Below are 18,636 nucleotides of genomic sequence, written 5' to 3' on the forward strand. Positions count from 1 at the left end.
TTGTAAAAAAATCTGAAACTCTCTGTGTGTTTCAGAGAGGCGGGGCAAAGAGGAGATACAAACATGCACAGTATGTGGAAAATACAGCGGTTTTGAACCTTAAATCATGTATACACATCGCATTACATCTAAAACAAACTATAATATTCTGTTTATCAAATATTTGTTATAAAATGATGATGCTATTACAATTTGAGAATAAAATAAATCTAACTTACAATCAAATTAAAGAAACATTCCCCCATACCAATTTTATATAATTTCCCTCTCAAGGTTCCTTGTGTTGTAGCCTGGTCATAATTATATGAAAATCACATTTTAAAAAATCACACATTTTATTTTGTAGTTTAAACCTAAACAAGGACATTAAAATGTACAAATTTGTTTATTAAAGATAAGCATAAAGGTCTACTATAGCTACATTTCAGAATCCTATAACAAACAGAAGCCTTACAAACATTAAAAATACTTTTGATTTTCAGCTACCATAAATGACCATTTCTAAACAAAATTTGCAGTGCTTTCATCATTTTCAGACCAATGGCTTGGCCATGAAATCTTGGTCATGTTACTGTCATTTACTGTTGGTTGTCAGAATACTGCTCTTCCTCCAAGATCAAAGTAAGACCCCTGACCATGGGGATGGGCATGCTGTGGCTGCCTATAAATATGCCTGAGGGGTAAATGTAGCGAGGATCGTGGGTCCTGGCAAAGACGCAGTGAGTAGGCAGGAAAGGGATTATAAAGGGAGGGGGGAGCCGAAGAGGAGAGGGAGGTATCCAGAGGAGGGAGCAAAGAAGGGTGCAGCACCATATCTGGTAGATAGGGGGCAGCAGAATTCAGTTGTGAGAAGGTGCCTATCTCTGTGGGAGCAACAGCAGGGTATGCATTTGTAGAGGAAGTGCATTGTGGATGGGCTGGGGGAATAGAAGGATTTGGAAGAGAATGGTGCAATAACTGAGAGGTACTTGATTGCTGAATGGGAGGAAAGGACTGAGATGAGATCTGAGAAAGGTTCGCGGCCTGGGGTGGAATGTAAGGGAAGGAGGGATTAGGGTATGACTGTGTAAAGCAAGGCTGAAATTGGGCAGTGTTAGAAATACTATGAATTGGGCTGGATGAGGGCAGAGCAAGGCTCTGCAGAGGATGTGGACCAGATTGAATATGAGTAGAGAAGGGGTAAGAGTTGTGGGATGATGGAAAAGGGTTTGATCCAGGAGGGTTGTGCATGGATAAAGATGCAGGAAATGGCTGTATTGGGTATGCTGTGGTGGGCTGAATTGTACTGGAAACAGCTTGTATTGGACCTTGAGTATAAGCATTGGTGGGTGGGAAAGAAAAAGGTCCAGCTGTTGAATAAATTGGATTTGGAACTGCTGAGACAATGCTCAGACCTGAGGTAGATAATGGTTGGGGAAGTGGAAAAGAACCAGCTGCTGGATTTTGGGTAGGTTCAGCGGTATTCAGGTGATGACTGTGATTCTGTTGAACAGAGTCAAAGGGTAAGACAGTTATATCTGAATTGGAAGGAGTCATTATAGTGTTAGGAGTAGAATGTGCAGGAGGAAATGGAAAAGCAGTTGGAGTCATGTTTGGGTCAGATGGGGTGGGATTGGGATTAGGGTTGCACTGTTGTACAGCTGGGAAGGAGAGAGCAGTCTGGGGTAGGCTTTGGCATGGAGATGATGGATCAGGATCGGTTGAAGACTGCATCGGGGGAAAGGGAAAGCATGTTTGGGATGAGTTTTGGGTAACAGGAGTTGTTGCACTGGAGGAGCACAATCCACCCTCATCTGCCTGATTTTGAGCAGGGTCAATAGTTAACCCAGAACCTTGACAGGAGGCAGGTGCAATAGATTGGAAAGTTGGATTTGAAGGTGTTTGAGGATTTAGATTGTCCTGAGATTGATCTGATGTAAGAAGAGAGCGATATGATGAAGAGGGGAGAAGGTGCGAAGGGGTGGAGTGAGAGATAGAAGGGTAAGAAGAGCCAAGAGGAGAGCTTGTAGAGGTGGTTATAGTTGTTGAGGAAATTTGAGAATTATAATCTGATGAAAGCATAGAGGAATATGTGGGCATGGAGGGTGGAGAGGCAGTTGTGGAGGAGTGAGGAAGCTCAAGATCCGAAATATGTGTGGAGGACACTGCAGAATAGATGGACGATTGAGGCATGGGTCCTGATGAGTGTGCTGATGAGCTGAGCTGGGGGGTTGGATAACTTGACATGTATCCAGATAGGCCCATCATTTGACCAGACCTGTTAGATTAGAGACATTTTTAATTAACATGCATCAAAACAATGACTTTTGTGGAAAATTAATAAAGCAAGTTCCAAGATTTACCCATTCATCAGTGTGTTGTCCACATTATTTTCTGACTGTTGTTGGTTCTCCATTGAGGAGGGAATCTCAGATACTTCAGAAGTCAAAAATGCTTGACTAAGGACAAGTGATTGGCCAGAGAATGTTTCTTCTGGCAGAGATGGTACATCTGTGTGAAAGCTAGACACTGTAATAGGAAGGGCAGTGTTCATAATGGAGAGGGTGGTGCTTGTGAGTTCCACAGATTGTGTGAGGAGCTCAGTGGAATCACAAGGGTCACAAGATTCTGAGGAAAGAAAGCAGACAAAAAAATACTGATTACAAAAGCAATATTTGAGAAACCAACAAGAAACTCAGCGTAGAAATCGATGTGTGCATTTTGTTATAAATATTCCCAAAAAACTTTGATGTTTTAGTTTACTTTGTGTGTGTGTTTATTTTCAAAACACAAATGTCCTCACCAATATCCAAGGAGTCCTCTTGATTGGATGGAATTTTCCTCTTTAACCTTGCCTCTCTTTGTCTGGGAAAATTGCAATGAAATTGTAAAATGTTTGCTGTCAAGACATGTTTATGCAGGTAATTGTTATATGGGTGAATGTGTTTGTGATTTACTTCTTGCAGTTCATTCCATTCTCTCTAAAGCCTTTTGCGAAAGGATTGGAGTTGATCTTTAGCTCAGTGATCTGCGAGAAAATATAAAAAATAAGAAAAGAATAAGAAATAAAACACAGTGAAGGATCATTTGTATAAATCTTAATTTTCTTTCCCTTTCTGATTATTTTAAAGGTTTTACATATTAATCCTTCTTATATATTTCACGTTCTTGTACCTTGCTGTTCTGGTATGCAGTGACAGTAATAAACTGTGTTTCAGGAAAGGTGAATGAGTGCTGGGCTCTTCCCCACATCAACACATCTCGGGCCTCTATCAAATGAATGCGTGGCTGGTATCGATGGAGGGAGTGGAGGATGACCTTTGTGAAAAACAAGTTGGAAATGTATTGGATTTATGTCAGGAATATTGGTTCTCAGCGGTTCTGAGATTTTCAGGAGAATTTTATTACACAGCTCATAACACATACAGTGCCTGCCAAATATAAGAATACTTTAGTCACACATTACAATGTATTAATACTGTTGCCATTTACTTCAAGCTACATTTTTCAAATACATTGTGAAGTTGTCAATGAAACAACTTTTAATGACGATATTCTAGTTGTCATACGTCAATGATTAATGAGTAACGTACACTTAAAATATATATGCGGATGTTACATGTACATTAAATGTTGTATTCAGCAGCTGAAGTATCTTTGTGTCCATAGTATATGAAATTATATTTGTAACATTTGAGCAGATGTAACCATAGTTGAAGTTCACATTTTAATGTATGTGTATTATTGTAACATTATAGTATTAACATTATTGTAAAGCAGCGTTTCCTAATCCTGGTCCTGGAGTACACCCAACACTGCAAATTTTCCATAACTCTCTAATCAAATCTGTTTCAGTGACATCAAAATGACATCAAAGTGCACTCCAGGACCAGGATTGGAAACAGTGTTGTAAAGATTACCTGTATGATAAAATCCAATATTGGCGTAAATTGCCCTTACTCTTTGAACATTCTCAAAACATGCATCATTTGTCAATAGTTACTTACATATCCTTGTGTGTCTAATGTGTTATTGGTGAGTTTGGCCCGGTGGAAGGATATGGTGCGATTCTGCCAGTGCTCTCCAGTTGCTGGTGAGTCTGGGTGGATGAAGACACGGTCAGGCAACCGAGCCTCTGCCCCACCTACTACCTGCCAGCTGTTGTCTTGGAACCGGTAGCGAGAGGAATCAACAGGTACAATATCTAAAAGAAGAATGTAACGCAGGGTTGGGTTCAGTCCTGACAGCTTCATCCGCAGCTGTGGAAACATTCTCCTGAGTATAGGAAAGGTAGAGAAAGAAAGTAATTGATAAATATTTTCAAATCAATGAAAAGTATCATAAGTAACTTTTTTTAAACAAATGACAAAAGTTATTTTCATACTAAGCAGCTTATTCTCCAAAAATATGTTCTAACCTGCCCTTCTTTGTAACAATCATCTCTGTGCCAACTGAACTGAACTGTTTCCATAGTGATGCATTTTCAAGTTCCATTTTGACAGTATCCTGAGGATTCCCAGATGAATCGGCGGTGGGAGGAGGGGGCTGCAGCAGCCGAGGGGGAAGGCCACGAGCAGCCATGTCGCACGTGGTTGGGTATAACGGCACATGGGCAGAGGGCTCACGATCTACAGGCAGCAAGTAAGAATCAACTACAGTACGAAGCCACATGTAACTTTTGTGTTATCAGATGCGGTGCGTTTTAGGTCCCCTTCTTTTAAACTTGTAAAAAACAACATCGCAAAACAACACTAAATATTCATATTTAATACAAGTATACGTGCTATTATAATTCTTGAATAGGACTAAAAGTGCAGCTTTATAGGTAAAAGGCAATTAGATCAAATTCACATTCCACATAGCTATCTGTAGGAATTACTGTAAAATGATCAGCTCAGGTATATTTTCTCACTTCATCCACATCATTAAATATAATCTAGACTCATTTAAATGCATGCATACTGTTACTTTTTCCTTCTGTGTATTTTTCTCTGCTGAAAGATATAAATTCTCTCTTACCTCTGTAAAAGCAGTCACCCAGTCTCTGAGGTCCCAGGGCCAAACTGGGGTACATTTCCACACCCAGCATTTTTGTTGGTTGATTTCTTTTGATTTCTTCAAGCTAATCAAATCAACACTATTCTCATTGACATTTCATAATGAAGTAAAACTGTTCAAATGGTTTACACTATTTTATTTTCTATGTGTTTCTAACGTCCAAAGGATGACTGTTACTTTCTGTGTCTTCTCTTCTAATGCCTCTCTGTTAGCCCCCTCTGTATTATATAGGTGAGTGTACCTTCACACTTTTACCAAATGGCGAGGTCTTCACACTTCCTCCTTCTTATTATGTTTCTCCAGGCTCAGCTTTTGGGCTAGCACTCCTGGTCTTAAACACTGGTTAAATAAATACAATCTCTTTATAATACACACATACTGGTTAAAGACTTAGTCGTTATTTTGGCAATTTTGTGAAACATGTTGTGTACAGTGTTACAGCTCTAGGTCAATATAAAGCCTTTCATCACTGAGATGGTTACTTTAATCTCGCTCTTTTTTTAATATGATGAACTGAAAAATCTGAAGCTATTCATATTTACAGACAAACCTATATTGTACGTAAAAACAGTATGAGAAATTAGCATATCTGAATCCTTGAATTCCTCAAACAGTAGGCGAAAATAACCAGGTGGCCTAGTGTTTCGAACACCATTTTGACTAGTATTTTCTACTAAATTGACTTGGATTTTCAACTACGGCCAGTGTCTGGGAATAAATATATTTTACATTGTAGTAAATGCTTTTATAATATTTTGCACTATACCTTAGGGTTTGTACAATCAAATAGGCTATTTAGATTTTTTATGTTTTTATATTATATTACAACTACACTACACAATAATACAAGCAGTTTCTATTTCTTTTATAAGAAACTTATCAAATTATAATATTATTTGATAATTTAGAAGTAGCTGAATAAGTAGTTCCCACTAAAGAGTTATGTGTTTCTTGAAAAACAAATGTCATCTGGTTTTGGTTCTTGGTATGACATAAAACCACAAGTGTAAGCTGCTGACAATGTAGTAAAAAATTAACAAAACGAAAATGCGTTGTGACTTAATGACACAAATGGTATGAAAAAATTCCCAAAGCCACATATGGCCATGGTCCACTGTCCACTGTCCCACATGGAACAAATACAGTATATTGTTGTAATTATACTGTTTCGGTATAGTTTCATATAGTATTCTGCAGTGTTAACAATAGCAAAGTGGCAAACTGTACTTAACTGTAGTTTTACTAAAGTAAGGATACACTATATCTAAGAATTTTACTACCACTTACATAAGTAAATACCATAGTATTATACGGAAGTATTTTTTAAGGTGGGGTTGATGGTGAAAACACGATTTATTAAGCCTATATTGTGTCAAGTTTAATTCAGCATTTGCTGAATTGTCTGTTTTTTGCTCTCGGTTGGTGGTGAGGGGTGGAGGGATGGAGCAGACAGTTTGGTCTTACTGCTACAGTTTGGTCACTAAGATAAACAAGGATTCTGGTACAGCATCCAAATGCCTTTTAAAAAACAACCCAAGATTAACATTTGGCTTTAAAGATGCTTCTTTGCATGCTATTTGACAAAATATTTGTCACAATGTTGCTACTCTTGCAAAGTCATGACATTCTTTTGGCAGATGCATTGCTAACTTGGGCTTAGGTCATCCTCTCAGTGAGTAAAAAGATCATTTATTTTATACCTATTGTTGGTCATACCAATATATTTGATCTTAGTTTTTAAAGATTTAAAGAGAAGAGTCAGGGTACATTTGAATGAGATTGAAAAATAGCCTGTTTTGGACTTTCTGATGGGTCTTTTGCCGTCGGACTGGTCCATCATTACCTCAGCATTGTTGTTTTAGTTGTTGTTTTTGTTTTTCATTCACAGGAGTATGATAAAAGTGGCTGGGAGAGAGAGGAAGTGGAGGTGTTGACCCCTTGTGTCTTTCTTAGAGGGGGGTGGATGTCATTACTTACCATGATGTTTCCACTATAAAGAGTTTACAGGGACTCCGAGGCCTAATGGCAACTAATGTGTTTATGATTGCCCAGGCGTGCCTCTTTCAACAACAGTAGCACCACCATCTCCATTCACATTACATGAGCTCTAATGGGGGTGTTTCAAGAAATTGTGGCATGTTTGAATATGTTACAAATGTTGGAAAAACGCAGAAGAGGCTTAAACCAATATGACGATCTTTAATCAAATGTTATCAGCTGTATGGAAGTAATAGAATGAGTTGTGATTGTGAATGTGCCTCTTTAGATCCTTGTAGATCGTTTGTAGATCTAAATGTAGAGTTTAAGGGCTTACGGTGTCTTTATTACAGGTATATTTTGAGAAAGAAATAGAATTGATTAGTGGATGACATTTCCCTATACATCATCAACTTCTCAAATGATTTGCAACATAAAGTCATGTGCAAGCGAAATTATGAGAATGTGAACAATTTAAGAAGAAACATGTAAGACAAAATTTGATGTATTTATACAATGCATTTTCCTCAAACAAATGTATTTTTAGGTCTTTACGATTTTTGTGGTACAATTTATTTTCTGTATAGACCACTTCGAAAGACGTAAACAATAAGAAGAACTTCCTACACAAACGTTTGAACAGATTAGATCCAACAGAACTTATAACGGAAATAAAACGTTAAAAATTATATCTTTAATTATACTCTATATGTAAAAAAATGGATGTGCTGCTGGACCAGGGTTTACATCTTGTGAAGTGGTTTATTGCTGCTTTGCCACAGTATAGAATAAATTGAATTAAACAAACTAAACAATTGAATTCAAGTTATGTAATCAATAAACAGTTGTATTAATTCATTGCACTTTTTCAATAATATGCTTCTTCTATTTGACAGGTGTAGGCATAAATAACATTTTCTTCACAATCGTAAACTATGTATACTATGCACACTAAAATTTATTTTGACTAATATACAATATAGTTTTGAAACATGTCACTAAAAGGGATAGTTTACTCAAAAATGAAAATTCTGTCATGATTTACTCACCCTCAGGTTGCTTCAAACCTGTATCAATGTTTTTGGTCTGTTGAACACAAATGTAAACAATTTTCATTCTATATAACATTATTTACTATAGAAAAAGTTTCCTACTTTTGTTCTCTTGAACACAAAATGAGATATTGTGAAGAATTTAGGAATGCAAACAGTTCTGGGGACATTGACTACCCTTTTAATTTTTCCTATATAATAGTCAATGATGTCCCAGACCTGAAAATTGTTAATATCTTCCTAATATCTTTCTCTGTGTTCATCAGAACCAAGAAATGTATACAGGTTTTGAACAACTTGAGGGTGAGAATTCTAAAAAGAATTTTCTTCTTTGGGTGAACCGTGCCTTTAATATAAAATTATGTTGATGACATAGTTTAACATTACAAAACATGAGAAAAATCATCATATGTCCATTTCGACGTGACATTTCTGACATCAGACCATATAGAAACCATGTGGTTGTACCCCATGAATTTCTAAGCTATATTCCCAAGGCGTAAGAAGAAGTCTGGACTTATTGTGGTCAGAAAGTCAGAAGTTTTGCTGTTCATCTGGTGCTTTTGAAAATGTGGCCACAAACCACTATAGTTCAGATAAAGGATAAAACATTACAAATATTAACATTCCATTGAGAATATATATATATTTACCAAAATCACTATCTTAACAGTTTCCTTTATGTGCTCTATGTTTTGCAATTTTTTTATCCCAATGGTAATATTGTAAAAGGAATGAGATTTGATTCCTTGGGTCCATTGTTAAACCATATTTCCTTTTTTTTAGTTATCCTGTTGTGATGGCATCATACGTAACCACACACACCCTCGGACTCACACATAAATCATCTCATGTATGATCACATGCTTGGTTAAACAGAATAAACACCCGAAACCTGCATGAGATAAGACATGCAGTTCATATAAAAACAGGTCGAAGAGCAATTTAAGTAGCTTAAACCAAGGAGCTGTGATAGATCAAGCATGAATTTTTGCTTTTTGGAGCAACAGACTTGAATAATTATATCTGATTCTAAGAGTCAAAGTTCATTTTGTCAGGGATTAACTAGTTACTATAGTTGCTAGAATGGAAACGGCGAGTGGGATTCTTCTCTTCCTGATAGCAGTTGGAGTTTATGTTGCTTGTTCTCTATACCTGCTTCGTAATCCACTCATTATTCATAGAAGGAAACGACTGGAATTCTACTGCAAACACATTTCACACAGAGGAGGCAAGTGGCATTTTCACACTTCATAGCATTTTCATTTAAATTTCATGACCAAAGTAAATACCGAAATATTTTCTTTGTTAGATCGTAAAATCTTGGTTACATTTTAAAAATGTGACTTCTGGATTCCTGAGAAACACACTGTGAACCTTTAGTGAAAATATGATTTTAAAGTCTCACTACATTTAGGTTCTATAAGGGTACCCTTTGAATTTGGCTTATTAAAATTTAGAATAGACTGTTTTAAGGTGGGTTTATCCCAATTCTAAATAATTTAATGCGTATTGTGACATTCTGTAAAATATGACAATGCTTTGGTCATTTATTTTAAACACTGTTTGTAGGGTGTGGAGAGAAGATAGAAAACACAATAGAAGCATTTACACAGTAAGTTTCTTTTCTATGTTTTCTTATCCTCCTCAATCCCTTTCTCCATTTAAACCATTTAATTGTATCATCCCTGTCATAGTGCTGTTGATGTGGGGACTGAGATGTTGGAAATGGACTGTCACCTTACTCTGGATGGCTATGTTGTAGTTTCACATGATGAAAACCTTTTGAGACAATCAGGATATGATAAAACAATATCATCACTTAGATTCCAGGTAGATTCTGAAATCCTTACTGCTGGCATATTTCCTTATTCTATAATTTGTAACCTGTGGAATGTTAGCTATCAAATTGCAATTTATTTATGTTTCAGGATTTGCCGCTTTATGAAGAGAAACTTGAGGTCACGTTCAATGTCGGTAAGTGTTATTTCAATAGCTATTGTGGTTAACTGTTGAACATGTTTTATATATTGATTTATATTTTTTTGGTTGAGATGGCAGGACCGGTTAAGTATACGTGTCATCTAACAAGCTAAATTACTAAACGTCTCATGGTCTTAAAACAAATATGTGTTTAAAAATGAAACCAATTTGAAACTTCATCAGTTTTGAGTTTCATTCAGAAATTCCTGAGCATCTGGCATTGTTATGGCGTGCATATATAGCCTACTGTATATTCCTGCCCTTACCAATAATTTAGTGACTCCATGGGTTTCAGGTTAGAATTTACAGACCGAGATCAGTTTCAGAGAGGAATCACACAAAAAATGTTCTAAAACCATGTCAAGTCAAGTCAGCTTTATTTATATAGCGCTGTACAAGAAAACATTGACTGTAAGTAAAACATAAAAGGTTATGGAAGTCAAAACACAGGTCAAATATCAGACACACAATAAATTCATATATGCAGTGTTAATTAAATAAGACTATCAAATTCTAGTGACATGTATTTTGCACATTTGAAATTCATGTGGCTTTTCTGTAAGTGCATTTTAGCATGTGACCATCCAGTATATAAAGACACATAAACATGAACATAGATCGGTATATGGGTTAACAAATACATTGTAAATGTGTCCTATGGTATGAAAGCAAAAATAAATCTTTCTTATACCTACTATTTTATATTATACATTTAAATATGAATAATGTAAAATTCATAAATTGCTGTGTCACACCATATAGGAAACACTACCCAAAGCGATCCGACAGTTAGTCACACCTTTGGACATCATATGAATCAACTGCCCTACTATTTATTCTTTAAACTGTATTACCTGTAATGCTGCTTTGTTACAATCAAAATTGTGGAAAGTGCTAGTAATACATTTGAGTTATAATTGACACCAGCATTTTTCTGTCTATTAGGACACTACAGTTCAGGAAAGGACAGAAGTTTTGCATTACTTGAGGATGTCTTCCAAAAATTTCCCAACATGCCCATGGTTCTTGAGATTAAAGAAAACAATGACTTGCTCATTAAAAAGGTGAATTTTACTAGCCATATTTAGTCACACAAGTTAGAGGTCTTCACGGAGGCCCCGAGACCGAGGACCTTAGACCCAACCCGGGTCCCGTGCCGGTTCGGGTTTATATTTTAAATGGTCAGCCGAGTCGGGGCGGATCCCAATCTTCTTTCTTGTGGTCTCTAAACTGTTTAATACCCGAGTCAATTGGAGAACACCCGCCACGAACATCCGTCAGTCAGCACTTTGCATGTTTTGAAACTTGCAACTTGTAAAACTAGGATGAATTTGGTGTGAGCAATAGACTGTATAAAACATGGACGTAGAGTCTGTGACACCACCCGTGCAATTTTGAAGCCTAAAGTGGGCGGAGCTGGCCTTCGCTATCTTGACAGCATATCACTGCCGGTTAATCGAAAATGGGCAAACAGGCGGGTAGTGGGTGGAGCTTAGGTGCCTGGTCGGTGTAACCAGCCAGAATAGCCTCATAGGCAAAAAATAGGCAAAATTTCTCAGGACTGCACCAGTTCGGGTCCAACTTTCAAAATATTAGACGGGTCCGGGTCGGTTCTGTGTAGCACAATCACGAGTCTGTCAGGGTTCGGGTACATTTTGGGACCCATAAAGACCTCTAACACAAGTAAGATCCTAGATCTACATTTTTTTTTCTTCCAAGCACAACATCAACTGACAGTATTTTAGTATTATGCTTTAATCTGACATCTAAATAAAATAACATTAATAAATAAGGTGGTTGTTTTATAGAAATGTTGTTTTATAACCAACTAATAACAATGTAGAATGACCGATGAAAATTTTGATAAATCATGTCATGCTTTAATATTCTGGAACAACATGCCTTGCATGCCCAGAGACCGCCGATTGGCTACAAGGCAAGTTGAGCCAAATCCATCTGTACTTTAAAACTCGATTTTACTTTTTATGTTGCTGTAGGTGTCGTGTCTTGTAAAGAAGTATGGCAGAGATGTTATTACAGTGTGGGCTTCTGAAAAATCTGACATAATGCTTAAATGCCAGAAAGAGGTGCAGGTTTTTTCCTGTAATTATTACCCATTATAGAGTATATAAATGTTTTTAATAGTACACAATATCCCTCCTACAAGGTTTTTAATTGATCTTTTCCTGTTTATGTTTCATTTGTTCTACAAATAGAACCCACACATGCCCTACATGTTCACTATGAGGCGTGGACTACTACTTTTATTGCTCTTTTATACTGGGCTCCTTCCCTTTGTGCCTCTGGGTGAAAGTCTACTTATGTTCTACCTGCCCAGGATTATCAACAGGTAAGTCTATATAACCTGCAAACAGTTGAAATTCTGGGAAGTACTGACATTTGGAAAAACGTACAACCCCTTAAAACATTCCTTAAGGTGTTGGCTGATTTGAAAGTAATGTTTTATCTACACTTTGCGTTTGACTTCACTATTGAAATATTTTTGTATCGTTTCAGGACATATATTCCAGAGGAAGCCATTCTGAGGAAAAGATTTGCAGTGTATTTACTTCAGAAGTATGTGCGGTATTCTTCTGCTCTTGATGCTAGTGACATTCATTAAGAGATGTCTTTTAACAAAAAGTATTAGATTAACCGACACAAAATACATTGAACTTTTTGATGTTTTATTCAGGTTAACAATGCGAAAATGGTTTTTTGAACATTTGATCAAGAGGGGTTTACAGGTGAGCATTTGGCTTTTATGTAATGCAAATCTGAAACGGTAAACACAGCATCATTTTGTGCAAATGCTAGTATATGATCCACATATCTAATACAAAGCTAAATCTTATTTGCCATCCCAGGTGCAGCTGTTCGTGTGCAATGAGGAGAGTGACATGGCAGCTGCGTTTTCTATAGGAGCCACAGGTGTTATGACTGACTACCCCACCCTGCTATCAAACTATATTGAAAAACACCCTCCCCCTCCACCTCCCACTGTTTATTAGATCTTTTTTTAAAGCAAACTCAACACTTTATTACCATTGGATAAATAGGGGATAATCCATGGCTAGCTATGCATTCAAGGATTTTAATCCACAACGTGGAGGCGTAGAACCACCCAAGAGCTAGCCGTGGATTATCCCGTTTATACCATGGTCATTTGCAAAGTTAAAAACAAGTTTAAGCTGTTATTGATGTTGGCACTGCAATTTTGGATCAGGCAAGTGGAAATGATGGTTATTTTCGTCAGTTCATCTTGTGTGATATAATTACATTAATGAAAACCGTAATCAATCTGACTGGAACTACTTGTGCATTAAACAACTTTAATGCACACATTCCAGCCAATCAGAATCAAGTATTTAGACAGATCATTGTATAATGAAATAGATTTACTTTTATTTTAAATAGTACTACAAATCAAATTTAAGTAACAGCAGGGTGCACTTTTAAAGCAATTGTTCGCTAAACAATGTTACATCTCCTTTTAAACTATTAAGTGGCAATATAATTTGTGATTTCAAGTTACATAGTCCCATGTGTTGAACTCCAAATGGCTGTGTTATTGAATGACATTACACTACCTGTAATGGATCACTGTCTCTTTCAGAGACCACTATATTAACTGCATGACTGAGTTTTTCAGCCAGTTTCTCTTTAAACACAACCAGGTAGCCTCTTTCACTGTTGCTATGGTCACTGAGAATCACACTTGTCCCTTTGGCAACGGCATCTAGAACCTCATGATGTGACATCTCACCTATTCCAGAGAGGAAAAAGTTAGGGCAAATTTTACAGTACATACATTTTACGGCCTTAAAACAGCTTCAATGATCTTTACATTGTAAATATGTTGTAACAGCTGTTATTGTAAGAAATGTAATAAACTGAAAATTTACAATATACAAACATGTGTACTCTGAGATATACCTGTGATGTAAAGGTCTGCCTTCACACACTGTACGACAGAAGCTCCAGACCCCGCACATACCGCGACTGTCTTCACCAGAGAGTCTAGACCATCAAATAATTGCTGCATAAATGCTCAATTCTCTCTTTGGCTCTTTCAAAATGCACACTTTGCATCTTAAACACCATCATTTGATATCCCACCTAATGTATTCTGGTTGCCCAAAGCCAGTCTCAAGTGGGGTAAACCAAGGTGAGTCTTCATTTTCTGAACTGCTGCAGCAACAGACACTGGCTCATCCAGAACACGAAGTCTTCCTTGACCACAGCCTATCAATGGAGGCTAGGTTCAAACCATAAACGAAACTGGTTAAACACATTTTTTCATACACTATTCTATATGGAAAAATGTCAAAGGATGCAATAACAGAAGATAGACAGATCGCCGTCACAAAATGCTAAATGGCTTCATAGACAAATAAATTACAGATAAATTACCTGTTGGACTTGTGTAATGTTTAGAGATTTGTTGGCATGTAGATTTGAAAGCAAAGTCTGCACAACAGCAGTTAGCGATGAACTTGCACAGGTTAAGACCACCTGCTGCCCTCCAACCTCATTTCTGAGAAAAAAAATTATAAAACGGTTTTAAATGATAAAGTTAATAATGCAAAATGGCTAGAATAGGAATGTGATAGTGCTCTATATCAGCATGGCTGTGATTAGGCCAGAGGCACGAGGCAGCAGGCCATCGCCCTCCAGTTTTTAAAGGAACTGGGGAACTACTTTCTTCCACCATAAACTAAAGTGCAGCATAACAGCTAAACAAACCTCCGTCTTTTAAATTTGCGTTGTGTTGCTTTAGTGAAGTTATTTTCAAGAAAAAATGCGTTATTCCTACAGATCTACTAGATCATTTGAAACTGATAGATGGAGCGGTCCCAGCGCTTAAAGATGCCCGACTTGAACCGCACGCGGTAAGTGAAACTGAGTCATATGTCTGTTTTGTTGGCAATGGGTGCGCACCTGCACTTGTGCAAAAGGTGGTCTGTTTTCGGAAATAATCGTACAGCTGAATCTGTCTTTTATAAATGTGACCAAACTAAAAACTCTTCGAAGTACTACTATAAAAGTACTCAAGATTAATATGGGATTGGAAGAGCTCTAGGAGTTTAGACTTTGGAGTGAACGTGGTATTTGCATGCCATTATGTAGACGTTTGGAAGGCTCTTGGCAAAGGAAGCGACTTAAATTTCCGCATTATCTTTAGCTGGCATATTCCTGTGACAACGAAGCATTGTGTCCGTCAGCAGATGTTGCTGTTTTAATGGCATAACTTAAGCATAAAACCTAACTGTTTGCAAATAAACAATACATTCTATATTTTTCAAAGCTTTATATATATATATTATTTGGCATATTTTAAAAACTATAGACTGATTCGCGTACAGTTACAACCCTACTACAAAACCAAACTTACTTTGCTGTAGAAAATGGAAAGGTTTCAATGCCCTCTATACATTTGATCTGCTCCAAGAGGCCGTTGAGTTCGCCCTCATTCAAGATTGAGAATTCAAGTCTGTGTTTTTGTTGGGTGCTAGTGTAAGCTTGACTTAATACTGATGTTTGCCCATTTCCTGCAAAAAAAAAGAGATTTAAGTGAGCAAGCACTTTATTAGACTTAAGTGGGATAATTATGAAGAATAAAAAAGCACAAAGCCCCTGCGAAGCAGAGGGTTACAGTGCATTTTATAACAGCTAAGGGCGAACAGAACTGACAGTTTTATAAAACATGTTTTCTTACCCATTCCTCCGACTAGCCAATCATTAACTCCACCTATTACGCTATCCCATGAGGTGTGTGGAGAGAAAATGGCAATGCCGCCCTCTAGTGCTCTGACAGCCAATTGCTGCTTCCAGTCCTTCTGAACCAAGCGCTTGAAAGGTCGAAAAAGCGGTGGGTGGTATGAGATAATCAGATCACAATTCATCATCACAGCTTCATCCATGACAGCCATTGTTAGGTCATTAGTCAGCATGATTGTTTTGATTGGACGTGGTTTGCTGGGCTCCACCAACAGGCCAACATTATCCCACGATTCAGCCAGTGACAGTGGAGCAAGCTGCTCTAGAACATCAAGCACGGCCTTTAAATCCATTTCTCCAGCTGGATGGCTCAAATAAGAAAAGTACCGAATAACTTTATATGACCTGAGCAAAGAAAAATGGGATCGAACCGAGCGTCCGGAAAATGGGAAAGTACACTGTACCAAAGGAGATGCGAGAAAGCAATGAGAAGAAAGTGGGAAGGAGCAATGATGTGAAAAAGGAAGCTTTACTCTGCGATAAAACCTGTTGGTTTTAAAGATGTTACAGCGAAGGTCGAGGCAACTGAATTGAAAGAGTCTTCCTGAAAGTTTCCTAATTCCACCGAACATGAGCAAAGGGAACGCTGTAAAAAAAGAACGAAAATTAACAACACTTCTACTAATGTTCCAAGTATGGTAACAGAACTATGCAACACCTGCCCACCCCTCTAAAATAACAAATATTAGTTACTTAATTTTTTATGTTTATTTGCATGGTTGTCATAGAATTATAATTATTAACGTTATTAAAGCTCTTTAATTTAAAACGTTTCATTTAAACACTTTTGTTCATTAAGTCATACTTGGCACAGAAATAATAATAACTATAAATAATCAATAATAACAACTTTTTCTATTATTTCTATACAGTTTTTTGTCTTTCCTGCATTCTTTTCTGTAAGAACTGTCAATTGTTGGAATAATTTGGAATTAAATCAAAGTTGTTTGTGGAATTATTTGTGCTTTGCAAATAGGTTTCTGAAGTACTGATGTTAACGTTACATATGTATGCTGGACACCAGTTGGCTACTATTTTGTCAACCTCTAAAACATCCCGTCAAAATGTTTTCTCTTAATGTGCACTGCCACCTTCGGGCGATCAACATCGCATTGCTGAAGCAGCAAAAGATAGTCAGATTCACCGCGCGTCAAAATCTTTCCAAACAGAAATGATCGTTAAGGCTTTCCACAAAAATACGCTAAGGAAAAAACGAGTCAAATGGCTAGAATAAAACTCACTGAAAATCTCGCACCAGTCAGCCCTGAGCCTACAGAGAAAGGAAAAGTAATGCTGCGCTGACGAAGCATCCGGTGAAACCATTCGCATGGATTTCTGGTTCTTGTAGTTTTCTTCAGTTACGTCCAAATCGCGAATTTGATTGGTCAAACGATGTTAAAGGAACAGTGTGTAGTTTCTTGGAGGATCAAATGACAGAAATGCAATATAATATACATAACTATGTGTTCAGAGGTGTACAAAGACCTAACATAATGAAGCGTTATGTTTTTCGTACTTTAGAATGAGATATTTCTATCTACATACATCTATCTATCTACATTCCATGCAAGGGTCCCCTTGCATGGAATGTTGTTGACATGTCGTCGCCTTAGAATATATAGTTTTGAGATATTACGTTTTGAATATATGGAACAAACCTCTTTTATACGTGAAAAATACGAAGACCCTAAATGTACAGTATCAACATTTTCTGAAATGTGTACATGGGGATTTTTGGAACAGGTCAAACGCAGATAGAACCTTTGGATTCAGAAAAATCACTTTCGGTTTAGAACTATAAGGTTCCATCTGTGTTTTTTGCTTATCTCCTTGACAAGAGTATCAATAAATCAGTCAACCTCATTGTTTTGTGTTGCACTGTTTTCTCAGATATTCCAACTCTCAGTAAGGAGCCCGGCCACATGACAAAGAAAGCTGATTCTGATTTGTCCTCTTGTGTGCGTTCATTGTGCTGATTGGCTTGATAGAACTAATTTATATTTTGATTTTGTATATAGAACCAAAGTCGTGCCACTCAGTGGCCATGTTTGCAGTGCGCCTCCGGGCAGTTATTACGTAATTCAGAGAAGAGTGAATGGGGAATTCTGATATTTCAATAATCACCGGTTAAAATCCCAATTAAACGACATATTTAAAATGACGTAAACTGTGCCATAACGTTTGTTTCCTATGTTTGTCTAAATTGCGTTTAAAAACATTATTTTTCATGTTGCTTAAGAACACTTGTGAGCGCAAAGCTTTGCTAGGGCTGCCATATTGAGCGTTGCATTCCTATCCATTCATTTCAATGGCATTGACGCATCTTCTTAACATTAAGATCTTTGATAGAACCTTTTTGTTTTCTTAAAAACAAACATGTCACTAGTCTCTTGGTACAAGGACGTTAGAAAGCGTCCCTAGCTTTGGTTTGCCCTAGTAACATTTAACCCTGCAGAAAATGCTTTACTCCTATTGGTATGCTCACAAAAGTCTCTCATCATTTGGATTAAGTTGAGAAAATCTCAACTTTGTCACAGTCACGTCGCTAGACATGCCCACATCCTGTCACCAGGCAGTTCTAGACCATTTCAACTGGGGGGGCAAGCTGGGGCCAGGTGTACTGTTAGAGGGGCCAGTTACATTTAGACCTTATTGTTGTCATATCATTTTCTGCACTGCATGCATTAACAGGCAAAATACCATGGATATAATCATTCAACAATTGTCACGGTGTGTGGACAGAACCCAAGCGCAGGCAGCGGTTTGAGAAACAAGAAAACTTTATTAAAACAAAGACCCTCGATGG

At 37.3% G+C, this 18,636-nt stretch overlaps 3 protein-coding genes across 4 annotated transcripts; 1 reads left to right on the forward strand and 2 right to left on the reverse strand.

Moving 5' to 3' along the window:
* Positions 1 to 591: 591 nt before the first annotated feature.
* Positions 592 to 5,068, reverse strand: tbx6 (T-box transcription factor 6; the record flags this gene model as incomplete). The annotated part of the gene is made up of 8 exons (XM_079477282.1): positions 592 to 2,257; positions 2,343 to 2,607; positions 2,783 to 2,844; positions 2,937 to 3,007; positions 3,154 to 3,297; positions 3,987 to 4,254; positions 4,397 to 4,607; positions 4,999 to 5,068. The coding sequence occupies 8 exons, from the start codon at positions 5,066 to 5,068 to the stop codon at positions 592 to 594; spliced, it is 2,757 nt and encodes a 918-aa protein (XP_079333408.1).
* Positions 5,069 to 8,972: 3,904 nt separating this feature from the next.
* On the forward strand, positions 8,973 to 13,060 carry gdpd3b (glycerophosphodiester phosphodiesterase domain containing 3b; the record flags this gene model as incomplete). The annotated part of the gene is made up of 10 exons (XM_079476566.1): positions 8,973 to 9,297; positions 9,639 to 9,681; positions 9,764 to 9,899; positions 9,998 to 10,043; positions 10,995 to 11,113; positions 12,047 to 12,136; positions 12,266 to 12,399; positions 12,567 to 12,626; positions 12,745 to 12,796; positions 12,917 to 13,060. The coding sequence occupies exons 1-10, from the start codon at positions 9,153 to 9,155 to the stop codon at positions 13,058 to 13,060; spliced, it is 969 nt and encodes a 322-aa protein (XP_079332692.1). The 5' UTR covers positions 8,973 to 9,152.
* On the reverse strand, positions 12,722 to 17,145 carry nif3l1 (NIF3 NGG1 interacting factor 3-like 1). 2 transcript variants are annotated; one of them, XR_013787765.1, is made up of 8 exons: positions 17,072 to 17,139; positions 15,769 to 16,416; positions 15,445 to 15,601; positions 14,463 to 14,586; positions 14,169 to 14,307; positions 13,986 to 14,069; positions 13,452 to 13,815; positions 12,722 to 13,379 (listed from the first exon to the last, which is right to left on the reverse strand). XR_013787765.1 is itself a non-coding variant. In XM_079476565.1 (7 exons), the coding sequence occupies exons 2-7, from the start codon at positions 16,400 to 16,402 to the stop codon at positions 13,631 to 13,633; spliced, it is 1,323 nt and encodes a 440-aa protein (XP_079332691.1). In that variant the 5' UTR covers positions 16,403 to 16,416; positions 17,072 to 17,145; the 3' UTR covers positions 12,722 to 13,630. The 2 variants fall into 2 exon arrangements, 1 of the variants encoding a protein (XP_079332691.1); XM_079476565.1 differs by having other exon boundaries at positions 12,722 to 13,815; positions 17,072 to 17,145.
* Positions 17,146 to 18,636: the final 1,491 nt, after the last annotated feature.

The sequence above is a fragment of the Barbatula barbatula genome (assembly GCF_947034865.1).
Source record: "Barbatula barbatula genome assembly, chromosome: 16".
Taxonomy (NCBI): domain Eukaryota; kingdom Metazoa; phylum Chordata; class Actinopteri; order Cypriniformes; family Nemacheilidae; genus Barbatula; species Barbatula barbatula.